Here is a 19,703-nt window from a genome sequence, read left to right as displayed (position 1 = left end):
CTATTCATAGCTCATTTCTGGAATTATTAATCTAATTATACTTTGACCAAGAATATGTATATACATATCATGCACTTACACATTTTAAGGGACAGAGGCTATATAAGTAGCTAGAAATGTATATTTAATTTTGGGGAGCTGCGGATACATTTTTGACCCTAACATTGCAATCGTGTACCTGGAATGCGATGGTCCTCTTTCCTGGGAAGTCAGGGAGGACAGACTTCCATCAAGGGAGTTTCCTCGGTGGCAGCCTGAAATGGTGGCCTTGGGTGAGATGGAATCTGACTGGGACGTTTCAGAGACCACCTGGAGTCCCTTCTGGGGGTGGAGATAGTAGATTAGTGCTTTTTTTTCCTTCAGGCATATCGTCTAGAATTATCTATCCTATTACATACATTGTTTTTTAAATTAACAAAATTTGCAGCATAGTTAAATATCATGTCATAGACAAAGGGATTTTGCCTTCATTTAAGACGGAATGGAAACTGGCTTCTAGAGAGCCCCTGTGTCACTCTAAGCCTTAGGCTAAGTACTTTCATGTCCTTTATTTCACTTTGCCCTTGATTCTTTTCTTTTTCACCTCCATGTCCAGTATCTACAGAAGAAGAGCTACAAACCAACAATTCATCAAAGATACACCAATACTGAGGTGAACTGAATAGAGACATGAGGCAGAAAACAAGGGTCAGGTTAGGAAGAGCTAATCAAATCAAAGACAAAACATAAGAATGAAAGTGCAAGGTTCAGGTTTTTCCATTACGCATCAGGGGGACATGTAATACATTTTTCCAATTGGATACAATTACCTTTACTTGTATGTACAAATTCATTTCACTTTATTTACAGAGTAGTTTAATTACATTTAGCTGATAAATGTAATTCTGCCCAGGTAATGTGAGCTATTTTTCCATCATTATTACAGATAAAATTCTTTGCTAAAAGATAAAGACCCTCAAAAACTGATCATAGCATTTTAGCCCTTACAATTTCTATTTTCATATGTAAAGTAAGAAAGCATTGTTCAAACTTGATGCATAGACAAATACACCTAGAAATTTGATGAAATAAATCCTCTGAATTTGATCAAAGAATCCTTCCGCATGAACATATTATGTGTGTTTCATGTTAGATTTTTGGAGATAAAAAAATATTGGATGAACCTGAACCTTGAAATCCAGAGCTTACAGTTTAGTTTTAAGAGAGGTAAATACAGGTTACACAGCAGCACATCTGATAGAAGTATAATGCAAGCCACATAGAGGAGACACACATCTAATTTTTAAAGTAGTAAAAAGAAATAGGCAAAATTAAAATTTTAATAATATAGTCTGTTTAATCCCAAATTTTCATTCCAACATGTCATCAATATAAGTGTCACTAATAAGTATTTACATTTTTTTATACTAAGTTTTCAAAATCTGGTATTCATTTTATACTTAACACCAATTCAGACTATTCAATCAATTCAAACTAATCATATTTCAAGTACTCAATAGCCAAATGGGCCTGGTGGCTATCATATTGGACAGTGTAGGTTTAAAGTAATTAGACAAGAGTTCATGGAGAGTCAAGATCTAAATTCGTTCCTAAAAGAAAGATACAATTTAGATAGACGACAGGGAGGAGGAAACAGTCTGAGGACAGACCCAGAGGCTAAAACTGCATGCTCTGCCCCCTGGGAGCAGTGCTAAACTAACTGAAGGGATCATCAGGGTCACCTAAGAAGGATGAGGTCAAGTGGTGGAATGCACAGAGAGCCAGGGAGAGGAGTGTGGTCTTGAGGTGATGGTTGATGGGATCCACTAAAGGTTCCTAAGGAGGAAGGGATATAATAAAAGGATAGCCCCTTGTATATAATGAGCCTCTGTGGAATGATGAGTTAATAAATAAATGATGCATTGGGAAGATTAGTCAGGCATTATGAACTGATATTTATGTGAAGCAGGAGAGGCTAGAGGTAGAAAATCCAATCTGTGGTTCCAGCTGCAATCTAGTTAGAGGACCTGGATTTAGCGGGGTAACAGTGCACACCTGAGCAACAGGATGAAAAAACAATATGACTCAAGAATTCAAATGGAGAGGATTAAAGAGACTGAAATGTGGGATTTATGTATTTCATTGTATCTAAGATGTCTTCAAGTTATAAGATGCACCATTATTTTATGTATGATTAAGAAAAAATTTCTGTTAATTAAATTAGGACACTTCTTATCAGTGAGAACTTCTTTATTTTATACATATTAAAAAGGTCTACCTTAGCCTTATTTATGCAGAACTTTTGATTATATATCCATCCCATGTATATGTAAAAAGGAAAATATAAGTGAAATAAATTTGTGTAGGTATTCCTAAAATTCTTTCACATTTAGCAATTTCAACTCAGAGCTGTTGATATATATTTTTCCATAGAATAACTTCCTCTGTGTCAAGAGTGTTATTTCTTAAAAGAGTGCTTCACTATCCCCTCTGACATACTCTTCTAAGCCACTGACCCTGATTCTGCAAACCTAGATGCTGAAAATGACCAAATTTATGCTGCAAGAATGACAATCATATCAAGACTTCTACCAGGCAGGGAGATGGTAAGAGGCCAAAGATCATGAAATATACTAGATTTCAAATATGTTAAAAGTGAAAAAAATGTACATCTTAGAATAGATGAAATACAGCATATAAATCACAGTGTCTACACTTAGCAATTGCTCAGTAGGAGATACACTAGGACTCCAAAATTTCTAGTTTTGAGGGTGAAAAAGATGATACTACTCCTGGCAATAATGCATGAGTTGGAAAGAGGATCCAGTTTTGATGGAAAGCAGTAAACTGTATTTTTCACATGCTGAACTGGAAGTGAAAGCAGGTCATCTAACACGTATTAAGTTAATGACAGTATACATTTCTATGTGGCTTTGAACTACCCTGGTCTTCATTTCTCTTCTGAATCAAATAGTGCATGATGAATTTACATTAAATTATATTCTGTTTTATTACGCATCTTCTGTTTTATGTGGATTGGTCTTGATTCCTCATTAAACTTTAGTTTCCTTAAAGGATGCTGTATCTTAAGCCTCCTTTCCTTCCCCACTGCTGCAGTACTATTGTACCTATATTAGGTTTGCCTAGCAAATATTAGGAGATTCAATAATTGAGAACAAGATGATACTTGAGTTAATGCAGGATGAATAATGATAACTAACATTTATTGTTACATGCTAGCCATTGAGATAAAGCACTGGTCAAGTCTTACCCTTCACACTACACTATGTTCAAGGAATGAACACCTTTCTTCTCATGATTATAATATACTCACCTCTCGGTGTCTTGTGTCTTGATTTGGTGATTCACAGGTCTGACTTTGACTGTTGACGGGAGAGCTTCTCTTAGCTGCAAAGATGGATGAAATCCCACCACAAATTTGTAAGTTTATATAAGTTACATAAGGTATTTTATTTCCTAAGTTCATTCCACTTTCAAATCAAAAACCTATTTTAATAGATCATTAAAACCTTGAAAGAAGACATTTAATAGCATATGTTGTAAGATAAATCACATAACCAATTCAAAAATCTTAGCATTTCTAGGTTATCGATATAGATTTCTTCATTTATTCAGTACAACTCAATAGGTTAAGGTGTTAAAAATTGGCCATACTAAAAATTATAACAGTTAACATCTACATAGTGCCTAATATCTGTCAAGTCCTGTTCTAAGCATTTTACATATATCAACTGATTTAACACTTACAATAACCCTGTAATAACTTATGGTATACTTCCAGACCCATTTTACAGATGAAGATACTAAGGAACAGGGAATTTAACTTGCCCAAGGTCAGTGACCCTTACAAAAAGTTTCCAGCCCAGGCTACCTGGCTCCAGGTGTTTTATTGAACACATTAAGCTGCCCCTGAGGTAAGATTCAAACCAGTCACATCTTTACCGGAGGATCAATGGGAAGCCAAAACGACAGGCCCCATTTGAATTGGAATACTTTGGTGCTGAGAGGCAAAGTGATTTACCAAATCACAAAGCAAGAGACCAGAGGAGTGTCACTCATGTGCCACTGTTTTTCTTCTGGCCATGCTAAGTTGAGTTTAATTTTCCCTCAGTGGGCACCATTTCAAGTCCACAGGCATCAAGCAGAGGGTAAGGAACCCGCTGTGAATATCACTGAGAAGCAAAGGGAGGGGGGAAGTGAATAGCTCAGGTGCTTTCATGGAGGGACATGATTCCTTAGTTTTTGTACAAGTGTTAACCTCATTCCATCCATGGATTCTGAAGTAGATCACTTCTGACTATGGCATCTCTACTTAGTTCCTTGATATCTGAATATTATGATAGACTGTTACTCTTTAATTTACAATTTATTTCAATAGTTAATGGATTATATACATGTAAATTGAGGGATTAGTCTACTTCTACTGTATGAAAAATTTCATCTTTTGAATGGCTATAATAAGCATGATTTGTCACTATACGCATCTTGTCACGTATATGAATAATATGCAACTCCTTAGTTTACAAAATCCCTTAACATGCTATGAACCTTGCAAGTTTGTGTTAAGTTATAGGGGAAAATAAAGCATGTAAGAACTTGTTTATGGTTTCCTTCCCTTTACAAAGCTCTTTTACATTCATAATCCTCCATTGTCTGCAGAGAAACCTTATAAAGTTAACAAACTGTATATATATATGTATATATGCATACATATATATACTTCTGTATAAACTTCAGTGTGTGTGTATATATATATATAAAAATATATACATACACACACACACACACACTTCTGTAGATTTCCCACATAATTTATCTCTTCTTAAATTTTGTTATTGTTGCTAAAAGTTGGGCTGGGAATAGATGTAATTAAGCACTCTCTATAAAATGGGCACTTTATATGCATTCTTATTGACTCCTCACTATGAAGCCATATAAGGTGGTATTTTTATCTCCATTTTAAAGAAATAGAAATGCTCAGGGAGGTTAGGTTACATACATGTTAAGAGATAGATCTGGGGTGGAGCATGAACTTTTCAGGCACTTTTCAAGCTATCATGTTGTACTCTTTCTACAATTCGACAGTAGGACTATTGCATTGGACAATTCCTGTAGTGAAATGCCTTGATAAAAAAAAACAAAAAAACAACCCACTAAGGCGAGATTGTTAAGGAGCTGCTACTCCATCTACCATAATGATAAAATAATAATGGCTACCACTTATTCACTTACTATGTGCCTGGCATTCTTCTAAGTAATGTTACATATATTAACTCATTTATTCCTCATAACAACCCTGTAAGTACTTGTAATACTGTGTTTTGACCCTTATTTTACAGATGAGGAAACACAGGCACAGGAAGTTTAAATGACTTACCCAAAGTCATACAACTCAACAGCATGTGCTCCTGGTTTAGAGTTTCTCATCATGCAAATGAGCCCTGTACCTGGGGCACCTAGATAACTCCCCGAAGATGTTTTCCTCCTCTTGGTTTCTTAAGAGCAAATCATCCCATCGCCCTCACTCCTATGTATGCTGACACTGTCCCACTGGGTGTCTGAGTCACAAACCTGTAATGATGTTCCTGATGGGCTTCACCAGTGCTGTGAAGCCAGAGACTTCGGGCTGTCTGTGCTCCCACATGGGCTGCCATATAACAAGCCCACTCGCCAGTCGGAACGTGAGGTCAGATTCCTGGGAGAAGAGAAGATCTATATCCAAGAACTGACTGAAGGGACCAGTCAATGCAACGGTTAACATCATTCACCCAATAGTTTGTGGCACAAACTATTAGGTGTAAGATAGGCTCAAGGATGTATTGTACGACATGGGGAATATAGCCAATATTTTGTAATAACTATAAATGGAAAGTAACCTTCTAAAATTGTATAAAAAAAGAACATCATTCACACGATTATTTTCAAAGTAGGCTGATCTTCAGGACATTCCTTCATCACTCTGATGAGTATTTCTAGGGTAAACCAATAGCCTTAAATTATCATCATAATTATGATAGAAATCACGGTGGTCTGCTTTAGGCAAAATGAATCATTAATTAAGATGCAGCTTTGGGCAGAGCATGAAACACACAATTATTGTTTTCTGTTAGCAGTGATTGAGGCCTTTTTATTTCAAGGGTCTTGGCAGATCTCTTTACTTGTGGTTATTGTTATTATTCCTCTTAATGATTTAATTGTCCTTCTTTCTCCCTCATAAGGCAATATCCTCAGATGCTATTTTGACTTTCTCTTCTCCAGTCCATCTCTTGTTCTTGCATTTCATGGAATCAGGAACATATAGTTAGACCCTTCTTAGTATGTTATTTTATATTGTTGCCTTCTCAACAATCTTTTTTTTTTTTAAATTTTTATTTATTTATTTATTTATTTATGGCTGTGTTGGGTCTTTGTTTCTGTGCGAGGGCTTTCTCTAGTTGTGGCAAGCGGGGGCCACTCTTCATCGCGATGCGCGGGCCTCTCACTATCGCGGCCTCTCTTGTTGCGGAGCACAGGCTCCAGATGCGCAGGCTCAGCAATTGTGGCTCACGGGCCCAGCTGCTCCGCGGCATGTGGGATCTTCCCAGACCAGGGCTCGAACCCATGTCCCCTGCATTGGCAGGCAGACTCTCAACCACTGCGCCACCAGGGAAGCCCCCTCAACAATCTTTAATTCCCTGAGGGCAGCGATGTAGCCACAGCCCCTGTCATCATCACAATGCTAAATACAGCATTAGGAATTGGGTGCATGATAGGTACTTGCTGAATTGTACTTACTTTACAACCCATACTCATTCAGTTATCTACAACTGAAGGTCTCTTCCAGGGAGTACATTCTCTGCTTCATCATTACATCATTTTGAGTGGCTGAGATGTTTAAAATGCAATTGTATAAGTACAAATGTATGACATTCTGAGGTTACATTTTCAACAACTCGGCCTCTCAAAACAAAGTAGAGATGGACGCAGAGAGAGTGATTGCAGATTAATGAACATAACTGAGACCAGGAATTCACAGGGTGGTGATTTGCAACCTGGCTTGTATATTATAATCACCTGGGGAGATTTTAAAACCTAGGAGGCCCAGGCCCCGCTTCCTCTCCTAACCAGACCAATTAAATTAGAATCGCTGTGAGGTTTTCTTGAGTTGCCCCTGGTGACTCTCATGTGTAGCTATGGTCGAAAATCACTGATCTAGAAGGATGAGAGCTAGAAAGAAATTGAAAAAAAGGAAAAAAATTGATTCTGCAAATGGTGAATCAATGTAGCTCAAAGGAAGCTTCAACTGGAAAGGCTAGATGAAATCCCTGAATAAATCTCCACGTTGGTAAAGAGGGGACTCTTCCGTAAGCTATAGGCCAAGATCCTGGCACCACAGCAGTACCCATGATGGAAAAGCATCTAGTGTCAGTATTGGAAAAGCATTTGGTCAAATTCATGCCACTTTAATTCTACAAATATTTATAGACCACCTACTGTGTACCTGGTCCTATTCTAGGTTCTGGGATACAATAGTGAATAAAGCATACAAAAATCCCTGCTCTCCAGTGCAAAGGAGAAGTAAAGCAGGGAAAGGGAAGTGTCAGACAAGGTGCTGATGTTTTAGACAGGAAGGCCAGGGAAGGCCTTCTTGTGCAGGTGACTTTTGAATAAGGATCTGAATGAAATGAAGGAGCTGCCATGTAGATATTTCCAGAAAAAGCATTTTGTGAAAAGGGATCAGCAAGTGCAAAGGTCCTAAGTATATCTTGTGTGTCAAGAAACAGCCAAGAGACTGCGGGCCTGGAGTCAAGCGAATGACAGAAGAGTAGAAAAAAATAAGATTGGAGACGTTTTTGAATTCCAAATAATATAGGGCCTGATACGTCATAGTAAGGACTTCAATTACTGAGTAACATGAGAAGTCACTGGAGGGTTTTGAACAGTGGAATGACATGACTCGATGTATGTTTTGAGGATCACTCAGACTATTGAGAATAGTTTGAGAAAGGGCAAGGGAGGGGACAGACTAGGGAGCTGTTATTATCAACTAGGTGAAAGATCATTAGACTAGGGTATTAGTAGAGGGCAAAATGAGAAGCTGTAGATTCTGGATACATTTTGAAAATACAGTTTATAGAATTTGTTAATTGACTAGAGGTAGAGTGTAGGAAAAAGAGATGTCAAAGATTTTTTGGCTTTGTCGCTGATAAAGATGGGCAAGACGAAGCAGGAACAGGTTTGGGGATATCAGAAGCCTAGTTTTAGACATGTTAAGTTTGAGAGGCCTGTTAGACATTCAACTAGATATACTGAGTAAACAACTAGATAGACAGATCCAAAGTTAAGGGGAAAGCAACCCCCTTCCCTTGAAATGGACATGGGGAAGTCTGCATAGTATCATGTGTGGTATTAGATCCAGCAATCAGAGAATTAACCATGTGCAAAGTATATCAGATTTGTCTCCAGAAATGAAGAATGCTAAATCACAATTGATCTGGTTTTGACAATTTCTTAGTTTCAGAGATTGGTCCTTTTCCACATTTCTTCTAAGTAATCCTGGCACAAATAAAACTCCAATGGACATTGCAACAGGAAGTGGGTTCTCTTAAACTGACATCCTGGCCTTTAACCTCTGCTCTATCCACTCAGTGACAGTTACTGTTATCATTTTGTTTTGTTTGATATACCCCCAATTAGACTGTATATTTCTTGAAGACAAGTTGAGATCTCCTTCTGTGCATTTTTCCTTGAACATCAATACATAATTGTTGATTAATTGAGCACATGTTAGTCTCCAAATAACACCAAATAAATCTGATCATTCTTTAGACCTGAACACCCGCAGAACGGATGGCCAGTTCTTATGTTGATATGCTCCTTTGTAAGTCCTCTTAAGTTGGCTGAATGTATAAACTCTGGGTCACTAATTCCTCTTATAGAATCCCCTTTCATGGGTCACCCAGTGTGATATATACACATATGCACACATGAACAGAAACTCTGTAGTTGGAGAAGGTACTCTATCATTCAAACAGCTGTGGGGTGGGTGGTCTAGAAAGGTTCTGAGAAAAACCAGAAGGTGTAAAAATTCAAAGAATCAACATTTCCACAATGTTGCTTGCAATGAAAGCCTGTTTCCATGATGACATGAAGCAATTCTAAATGTGTTTACTAGTAGCTTAGAGACATCTACTTAAACAACTATTATTTTAAATTCTGTTTTAAAGTTGTTTACTTCAGACATACGAATTTTATAAAAATCTCCTTGAGGGCTTGGATTTTGTTTTATCCCCTGCTGTTTCTCCAGCACTCTGAACAGTGCCTAGCATGTAGTAGGCACTCAATAAATATTTATTGAAGGAATAAGTGATTAGGATCAAATCAAGAAAATGTTGGCAGCACACTTAAAGTAGATTCCTTAGTTGTAACAAATGTTCATCATTAAAAAAATTAAATTTGGTCTAAAATTAATAATATATTTGACAGAATTTTCAGATTATTGATTTCATGTAAAATATTTGAGCTAGTTATAAAGTAAAAGCATAAAAATGCATTGAATTATACACTGTCTTACAAAAGGATGAGTCACTTAGATTATTTGCTAATTAGTAAACTAATTCATTCAATAAATATCAATTAAATGCCTACAAAACACAGACACTACATTAGCTACCCAAGATACAATGATAATTCCTATTCTCAAACCATCTGGAATCTAGTAGAAGAGATGGACAGATAAAGAGATAATGATAATAAGAAGATAAAAATAATAATAAAAATATGTCTAATATATTATAGAGATAGAGAAGGAAGGAGGATAGATCTTGAATGAAGTCATAAATGACGAGCCAATGAAGAATTTTCTAGGCAGAAGGGTAGGGTAGGAGGGTATTCCAGGTGACATGACCAGCATGAAATAGGCCTGGAAAAAAGTATGTTATGTTCTTAGGGAGACGCCAAGCATTTGGAGCTCATAGGCAGGAGAGGTAGCCACGCAGGTCATGGAGGCCCCAGTTACCACACTGGGGAGCTAGTTTCATCCTCTGTATAATGAGAAATCAACAAGTTACTTTAAGTATGTTGGTGATATGTTCAGATCTGCATTTTAGAGAGATCACTTTGGTGCTGAGGTTGGATTTTATGAGACAAGCCAGGAGACTTGTAAATCCAGTTAGAAAGTGGCCCAAGTAAGAGGCCCAAGCAATGGATGATGAAATCTTGGGTTAAGGAGGATAATAGGGTTGAAGAAAATTAGGTAAATTTGAGAAATATTTAAGAGACAAAATGAGTAGAACTCTGTGATTAGTGGAATGTGTAGGTAAGGATGAAGGAGTAATCAAAGGATGCGCCTAGGTTTTGAGTTTATGTGAATGGGTCCACCACCTGAAATACAGAACATCAGGACAATGGCTCATTCCAGGGGAAATCTGAAATGCCCTTAGATTATCTATCTGGAGAAGCTAGTTGACAAGTTGGTCTAGAGGTTAGGAAAGGAGACTACTTTAGACATATAAAATTAGGTGACCTCAGCCTATTAGGACACACGTGGTAAATGAAGCAGGAGAGGAGGTCTCCAAAGAGAAGACAAAGTGAGAAGTGCAAAGGGTCTAGGTTGCACCTCTGGAGAACCACAATGTTAGAGGGGCAGGCCAAGAAGATGAGCTCTCAAAGGAGATAGAGCAGAAATAGCCAGGGATGCAAGGAGAACTAGCAGAGTGTGGTGCCACCAAAGGAATAAAAAACTTCAAGAAGAAAGGATTGTAAGTTCAAATGCAGCTAAAGTTTAGTGAAATGAAGACAGCAAAATAAAGATTAGGTTCAATGGCTCAAGGTTGTTCATGACCTTGATGAGAAGAGTTCCAGCACAGAAACAAAAGAAACAGTATAGTTTTGTAGAAAGTCGGATGGAATTGGGTTTGAATCCCACCTTGGTTACTTAATGAGCTTGATTGTTACCTCTCTGGACCTCAGTTTCTTCTTTGGTAAAATGAAGACAAAGATATCCACCTTCCTGTGGGTGTTTGTAAAAATTAGAAATGATTTGTGAAAACTTTTGTTACCTAATAGAGGAAAGCAGAAGCAAGTGGAAGGGATTGAGGAGGTGTGGAAGTGGAGGCACAGGCTCATGCCTAGACTGGATTTCAGCCCTTCATGCCTCCTGCAGTACTATGTCCTATAAGAGCCTCAACGTAAAACATTGTCTATGTGAGCACAGAGTGGGGACTCGAGGGAGTCAAGACAAGGACTGACAAGTGGGGCAGCACACGGAGCTTGAGGCCACAATTTGTAGAAACAACAGGCTGGATTGCTGTCTGGTTTTCCCCCAGGAGCATGCAGATCTCTGGGGCTGGGATAGAAAAGGTGGCTTTCGGTCTTGATCTGGGGCTGGAGTTCTGAAGGACAAATGCAAAGGAAGAATAGGGAGAAAAGGCCATTAAAGGTGCTGGTGAGAGCAGTTGACATGGGTACAGTACGGATAAGGAAGGTAGGGCCTGATAACTAGCAGGCAAATAAAAGATCTAGGTCAGTGGATCTCAATCAGGGGCAATTCTCACCCCTCCCCAGCCCTTAAGGACATCTGGCAATGTCTAGAATCGTTTGTGGTTGTAACAATTCGGAGGAAGGAGGTACTACTGGCATCTAGTGGCATCTAGAAGCCAGAGATGTCAGTAAATATCCTACAAAGCACAGGACAAAGAATTATCTGGCCCCAAATGCCAATGGTGCCAAGATTGAGAAACCCTGATCAAGGGATTGTACATTCCTCACTACACTGATAAAAGTAAAGCCCTCGCTCAGATGAAAAAAGCCTTGTGGGGAAATTTATTGACTCATTAATACTTTTTGTTCCCTATGGCATCTAGAACAATATTTCTCTCATAGCAATAATAAAATGATAAAACAATAATGCTAGTAATAATAGCCAACAGTAATTTTTACAGTACAATACTATGTATTAATCACTGTGCAGTGTTTCATAGGCATTGTTTTACTTCCTTATAAATACTCCAATCCCAGGCCATAGGTAAAACTTGGGAACACTGAGCCAGCTTTCCTCATTATCTGTTTGGTCTCCCCTGAAGGAAGATCTGGCTCCCCTTCTACTAATAATTCATAATGTCAATAGCAATAAAATGCCAACACTAAAAACTACCATTTGTTAATGCCTTTTTGTGTGTCAGGTTGAGCACTTTAATTTGTTTAATCCTCACAATGCTCCATAAAATTATTCTTATGTTCAATTTATACTTGAGAAAACTGAAGCTTAAAGAAGTTAATTGCACGATGTCTTTCCTACATAGAATAGGAAGCAGCAAGCACTGGATTCTAACACAGGCCTATCTGTTTCCAAATCTTGGACTCTCAGCATGTTTTCAAATAAAATTATAGCCATTCCAGCCACTCCTATACTTCCACATTTTTTAATCCAGAGGATCTCTCTCTACAAATAGACATGTTATAGGCTATCTTTTTTTTTTTCTTTTTAAGGAGCTTTCTTTCTTGCCCTTTCTGTTTTGGGGACTACGTACCTATGTATAATTGCTACTTTTAGCATCTGGATCAGCTTCTGATGATAACTTGGGTTTATTTAGTGACAGTCATTACATATTTATTGATTGCCTCATATATGCCAGACACTATTCTAGACACTACCAGATAGAGTTGTGACCTGGACAGGCAGTGTCCCTTTGCTCCAGAACCTCTGTTCTGGTGGGGGTGATGGGCAACAAACATGTAAACAAACGCATAAAATAATTTCAGGTACTGATAGGTGCTAAGAAGGAAACAACAAAAAATGTAGAGTCATGTCCTAGTGGCACTAAAGTAATCAGGGAAATACTTTGAGTTGGTAACATTTGAGTTGTGAGTAAATTGATGAAAAGAACATGGCCATGTGAAAATCTAGGGTGGAAGGTGGCAGTAAGTGTTTCAAACAGAGGGAAAAACAAGTGCAAAGGCCTGAAAGCAAAAACAAATGTGTTGAATTTGAGGATAAGCCTCTGGGAAGCCTGCAACTTAGTGAACAAGAGAGAGGCCAGTGAGATGGAGGGAGATGAGGCCAGGTAGCGGGGCAGGAGCCAGATCCTGCAGATCCCACAGGTCAGGGGGACCGTCTCAGTTAAAGTAATGCTTTCCATTAAGTGTAACCTTTATCAAAGACTTTTAAAAATAGAAAGTGTAATGCTTTTAAAGCAGCAATTTAATTTAACAACATTTAATATCTTTTGATAATTTTGATAGACAATGTGGTCAGTGCATGCGAAGCATTTTGGGGATTTACAGGTAGTTTCAATTCTAGTCCTACCAGCCATGGAAAAGAGTCAATCAGATTAAGATCCTAATATTCTATTAAAGAACAGCTGAGCATATTAATTCCTTCTTATCTCTTATCAGAGCACTTAGATGGAATATTGTAATTTATTCATTCACAGAAGTAACAAATAGTTCTTGATTTCTTTCCATGTACTTGATTTTTTTTTTCTGCGTACTTTCCATGTATTATGTCTTCATATATATTCACCCTGTGTTTGAATATCCACAGTTTTATGCAATGGAGGATCCAAGAGGTTAAATAATATCAACAAGATCGCACAGCTAGAAAGTGGTAGCACTATGATTTAAAATAATATTGTCTCTCTCAGATACAAGGGGTGCATGTATATAATTGTATTTTAATACAATTTGTTTCCATGTAATACTATGTTTTGTACTTTATGCATTTAAAAATATTTTGAAAAGCAATTCTTAGATTGTATACCAAAATATCAAAAAGTCCACAATAAAAACTTCTGTTCCAGATCTTGCCTTATAATAGAAGCAGCTACAACATGCTATAGAAATACAAAGGAGATGGTGTCTAAACCTACATGGGGAAGGTCAGAGGAAAATCTCCATGGAAATGATGAGACTAAAGTTGAAGTTTGAAGAACCATGAAAGGAACAGAGGAGGGAAAGGAGGGCAGAGCAAACAGCAAGGGCATATTCAGGCAGTGGTTCACAGGGCTCCCAGAACTGGCTCATGAGGTGGCCAGTAGGGATTGGCAGTTCATCAGTTAAGACAGGATTTAAGCCCCAGATCACAGTTGACTCTATGTGCCATGTTTAATATATTGGGTATTATCTTGGGGCAGATGGAGAACCACTGAAGACTTTTAAGTAGGACAATTGTGGTTTTGAAATAACGTTCAATAGTTTAGTATAGAAACAAAGCTCTCCATGTCTTGGCTTGCTATAAGATCACACAAAGACATGGAGGCCAAATACAGAAATAGCATTTGAAGCAAACCCTCATCTGACTTCTAGTTCCCCTTAGCCCTCACCAGCTTTCTGCTTACCTTGATCCTGTGTACCAGAGGAGCAAACAGAAACACAAAGAGCTCCACAGTAGCCATGGAGTTCTGGAAGATCTTCCGTCGGTTGTTTTCTTCTTCATCATTGGAGTTGTTTTGGCAAGGCTGCCCTGGAGAACCCTGGTTTTCCACCTGGTGGATGAAAGCACTGCTGCTGCCACCCCAGCTGGAGCCTCGGTCTGTGCCCCCAAAACGCTCGCTGTTGCAGTCCTGGGGGGCCTCCAGGAGCATCCAGTGCAGGGTATGAAGGAGCTTTGTCTCAGCGACACCCAGTTTATCCTGGTGGCCTGCATGGGACAACAACACAGCTAGGTTAAGGCAAACTCTGTGACCAGAACAACGGATGTCAACCTTGGGTGTGGGAAGAACATCCTCGCTTTGTTCTGTGCCTTGATTTCCTGGGAGACACTAGCATTTCTCTACACCACTTACAGCCACTGCTGAAAGGGTTCATCACTCTTGCTTTGGGACTTTCTAAATGGCTGCAATCTCTGCAGAATGATATGCTGACACAGGGAAAGAAACCGCATGCATCACATCTCTTCAGTCAGATACCCACATATATTTCCAAATAAGCAGCATAGTAGTTAAGAGTATGGGCTTTGAGGATAACAACTACTCCGTTTTAGACAGTGTGATTAGGAAAGGCCCCTCTATAAAGGTAACATTTGAGCAGAGACCCAAATGAGGGGAAGGAACTGGATGGAGCAGATCTTGGGGCAGATGGCTAGGACATAATGCCATGTGGGAAAAGTAATCTGCAAAATAATCTAAACAAGAAAAATAATATGTATGTGCATGCATGCACACGTACACATAATACCACAAAGTTGGGAAAAGATCTGGCGGGGAATATGACGAATTCATGAAGGTGGTCGCTTTAGGAGTTGGGAAGACAAAGGGACAACTCTGATTAGAACTCATCTTGAACGGGTGAGAGAGAGTCTTTAGCTTCTCTATAACATTCTAATGTTTAAAAGGAGAATACATTCACATATTCTTGTAAAATTAAAAAGCTAAAAGAAAGAGAGCTAGTTCCCTCATTGGTAAAATGGAGATAACAATGACACCAATGGGAGGGAGATTTTGTCAGAATTAAATGAGAATGTGTGCCCAGTGCCTGGAAAAATAGTCAGATACACAGGTGGTTACTGTGAGTGTTATTATGAGTTACCATGAGTGAGGACGATGGTATGTCATGAAGAAGGAATGTAGGAGCACCAACCTAGCTTGTTTCTGTTTGACAGCAGCGTTGCAGTGCAGTGGAGGACATGAGGCAAGGCGGCTTGTACCAGCTCCCATCTGGAAATGCTCTGGATGGCTTCAGAGAGGGCCGGAGAGAGGCCATGCAGCTTGTTTTCTACCAACACTCGTTCAAAGGACTGTAGATACCAAAAAAAAAAAAGTAAAATAAGAAATTAGAGATTCTGATGGGTGAAAAAATAGACAACACGGTACTGTATACCCGAAAAGACACATATCACTAGACCAAATTCTTTAGAGTGCCCTCACGTTGCATTTCATTGTATATGCTGACATGAAATGAGTCAGTGATAATGTCCTATTATCTACCCATTTTCACGTTTTTGATCCAAAGTATATGGCTTAAATTATTAAATGATTTTTATTTCCACCAAAATAAGCTCCCGTCAAAAAGAGTACAACAACACATTTAGCTGTATGAAGGTTTTGGACGTAATATTTTATAAAATGATGCTGGGTCACTGAAAGGACCTATCACAACTGCAGACCGTGTGAAATGTCTTTTGTGAAAGTGTCTTGAGGGACAGAATTTATGTGAATGGGCAACAAGTGTAAAATAAGACCCAACTCTTTCAAGAGATCTGATTTTGGGGTCTCTGAGATATTCCATGTCCCTAGCAATGATCTGGCACAGGACACTCCTTACATAATGCCTAGAACCATAAAGATTGTTCATCTAACTGTTGAGTAAAGAGAGAAAAGAAGGGAAAGAAGAAAGGAGGGAGGGAGGAGGGAAATAAGCCATTTCTGCTTTGGTGGTTTATTAAATCTTCTATCCTGGCCAGGGATACTTTCAGCAAGTGAAGCACCCCACCCCCAAGCCCCAGAACAAGTTGACCTACTGAGTTGTTTTTTTCTCTTTGAAGGTGGAGGAGGATATCACTATAAGGTGCTGGGGAAACTGCAGCTACCAAATATCACACTAAATTTAATAAACATTTGACTTGTATGAACAGAACCTGCTTGCTACTTGATGTCTCAAATGGTCTAGAGAACTGTGCTCTCCCCGAGTGGTCATAATACCAGTCCCAAGTGCTCAAGCTGTATTATTGGAATTATTAGGATACCTGAGAAAAAATATGGCTTAATACAGAGATTCTCCAAAGAAAGCTATTTACCTTTGACTCAAGAAAAGAAAATACATTCACCTTCATAATGAAAGGCATGCTGAGGTTTGGCAAGGAGTGCAATCAGAGATGTAGTCTTTGGGATTTTCTTAAAGAAACCAGATAAAGGCAGATGCAAATACTTTTAAATTCCTCAGCCCTCGGGTATCTAAGTATTCATTAAGTAAAGGGTGAGTATGTTAGACATTAAAAGATTATAAAGAATTTATACAGTCTTGATGAATATACTTTCAGAGGATGAGTTATATATTTCATAATCTCAGGAAGCTTTAGATACTTAATGCCATTTTCTTCTTAAATGTTACTAATATAACTTTTTGTAATTTTAAAACCTGGAAATTGTTTTCTATACTTACATCACTCTCTATCTATCCGTATCTATGAATGGGACTTACTTGATATTGTGTGACAACATTAAAATGTCAGACATATCTTTGCCAAGAACAGAGAAAAGTCAGGGTTATTTTAAGCTAGTATAACTGTAAGCATGATTTGAGGAAGGCTCAGAGATTTCAGGTGTCAAAGTACTTTAACTTGAGCTAAGTACAACAAATTCCATTAAAAGGTCCTTATTAAAAAGTTAGTTAGATTTAAAAAAATATCTGTGACAATTTTGAAGGGCAGGAAATGCAACAAAAAAAATTCTTATTTGAGCGTGTGCTGTGCACGTATGTGTGTGTATGGGGAGAGGTGTTTAATTTTCCAATTGGCTTCCATAATAGTGTGTGGCCCTAACACATTTCAGAGCTCCTTACTAGAAGGTCATTTGCAAATATCATGGCAATATCCAAATGGGTAGGGTTACACTTTTAGGTTATAATATATGCAATGTAAAGACCTTTATGTGAGTTCCAATTTTTAATGAAGTCTTTGAAAAGCTCATTTTAATTTTGCTTCACGTTTTTGTGTCTTCTTCTCAATTTGTAAAAAGACAACTTGTAAGGCATGGGATTCCCTTAGAATCTCAGGACAAGGGCACTGTATTTTGCATAAATATCAATAGCATTATTTTCATAATTATTTCATATCGTCCATTTCAGACTTGCACACAAAATGGAAGACATATAAGTTCAGAATTGCATATTACTTTGAGTAGGTCATAGGCTCTCATTATATGAGCTTCCACTATATAACAGTTTTGATCTTGTTGATTAAGGATTTGACTTATTATACTTGTCCTTGTTCTGTTATCTTCCCACACTCTCTTCTACTGCTCTACCCCTCCCCACTTAGGGTCTTTAGACTTGCTTTCCCTCTGCTCTGCCCTCAGCTATTTCTCCCTCCCTTCCTTCAAATCTTTGTCCAGGGGTCACATTAGCAGGCAAACGTTATCTATCCACTACTTCTAACATGAAACCTCCACCCTAGTGCTCCTTAATGTCCTTTCTTGCTTAATTTTTCTCCATAGCGCATATCACCATCTGGCTGGCTATGTATTTTACTCATTTATGAGTGGCCTATCCCCCTCCCAGTAGAATGCAAACTCTATATTTGTTTTGATTATTGCTCTATCTCATCATCTAGAACAGTGCCTGGCACATAGTAGGTGCTCAATAATATTTGCTGAGTGAATTTATACAGTCAGTACAATTTAAATTCTTTCTTTCAAATTACCACACAGTATATGCAAATAGTCATTAAATGGTGAATATCACATACCACACAAGAGGCTTCATATTGCTTCCCCAGTTTAGGCCTCAAAAATGCACTGAAAAATTAATAGAAATAATTGCTTTAAACACAAGTAAAATTATTATTAGAGCATCCTTATGACATATTTTCAACGAATAAAACATAGTGCTATGAAACAAATTTCACGCCTCCCTATGGCTTGTTAATGAGCAGGTATTAAACAGCTGACGACATTTGCTTTTATATGTGTAATTACATACATGAAAAAGCTGTGGATTTCTACGTTTTCTGTAGCCAGTCTTATTCTGAAGACTTTTTACCTAATCGGATTCTAAATCACCAATGGTCAGAAGCGTTGCATTACTCATGTGTACCGTCATTTCAAAAACTGAAAACTGAACACAGCTTGTGGCATATGATTTTCAGAATCTAATTTCTTATCTGATAAATCTCTAAAGTAATAAAAATAAAAATAAAAATAATAATAATGATGATGATGATGATGGAAACCTTGTGTCCTGTTTATGGAAATAGGTTTCAGGTTTTTCCAAGAAAAAAAAAATTTCTTATCAAAAATGATTCTTCTCAGAGGCTTTAACCAGGAAGATTACACTAGCTGAATCCGAGCAAAAATGGTTAACAAGTGGGCATAGCAGGTATTCAACAAACAGGAGCTGGAAAAACAACAGGTCACCGGGCTGGAATTACAGCAGGAGATGGAGGGGGGATTGGACACAGGAGCACAGCCAGTCATAATTATCTTCCCTAATTCCCCGCCCCCTCCCCCTAGGCTCTCTGCCCTCTCACCCCCTAAATAATGTATATATTTATTCTACAGCTGCCAACCTGCTGGTCGTCAAACTTCACTGAAATATTTTTTTAAATGCGTGTTTTTAAGCGGGTGCACAAGGCTTGATTTCCAGCCCCAGAGAGGGAGCTGCAGGCTGTGGCGCGGCCTCGGCAGCAGCGGCAGCGGCGACGACGACCCAGGCGGCCCCAGGAGCGCTCCCAGCCCGGGGCGGCCCACGGTGCGCCCTCTGCGCCCCTCACCTGGTTTGCCGCCACAGGAAGGTCTGGATGGGCAAGGGGATGCCGCGGCCGCTGTCTTGCTCTTGGCCCTCGGAGCTCTTCCTCTTCACCATGATGGTGGCTCCTGGGAGTTCTACTGCAGGACCCAGCGCTGGCTCCTCGCTAGCCGCCGCCGCCGCCGCCGCCTCCTCCCGCTGCTCTCCCCAACTCTCATCCCCTCCTTCCCTGAGGCAGAGCAGCCTCCCTCCGCCCTGATCCCCCGTCCCTCTCCCCTTCCCCAGCCCCTCCCCGCGCGTGGAACATGGCTGCGGGAGGAGGGGAG

General features: G+C 38.9%; 1 protein-coding gene across 3 annotated transcripts in view; it reads right to left on the bottom strand.

Annotated features, from left to right (window-relative positions):
• The window catches only part of UNC80 (unc-80 homolog, NALCN channel complex subunit), a 233,754-nt gene extending 214,260 nt beyond the window's left edge, over positions 1-19,494 (bottom strand). For all 3 annotated transcript variants that reach the window (XM_059927385.1, XM_059927384.1, XM_059927387.1), the window contains exons 1-7: positions 19,403-19,494; positions 18,380-18,428; positions 15,556-15,712; positions 14,316-14,617; positions 5,572-5,695; positions 3,314-3,387; positions 179-318 (exon numbers count right to left, since the gene is read on the bottom strand). In XM_059927385.1, the coding sequence (XP_059783368.1) occupies positions 179-318; positions 3,314-3,387; positions 5,572-5,695; positions 14,316-14,617; positions 15,556-15,712; positions 18,380-18,428; positions 19,403-19,494 (938 nt within the window). The remainder of the gene's footprint in view (positions 1-178; positions 319-3,313; positions 3,388-5,571; positions 5,696-14,315; positions 14,618-15,555; positions 15,713-18,379; positions 18,429-19,402) is intronic.
• Between the last annotated feature and the right edge of the window lie 209 nt (positions 19,495-19,703).

Source organism: Balaenoptera ricei, chromosome 7 (genome assembly GCF_028023285.1).
Source record: "Balaenoptera ricei isolate mBalRic1 chromosome 7, mBalRic1.hap2, whole genome shotgun sequence".
In the NCBI taxonomy this organism is placed as follows: Eukaryota; Metazoa; Chordata; class Mammalia; order Artiodactyla; family Balaenopteridae; genus Balaenoptera; species Balaenoptera ricei.
This window is presented reverse-complemented; position numbering and strand designations above follow the sequence as displayed.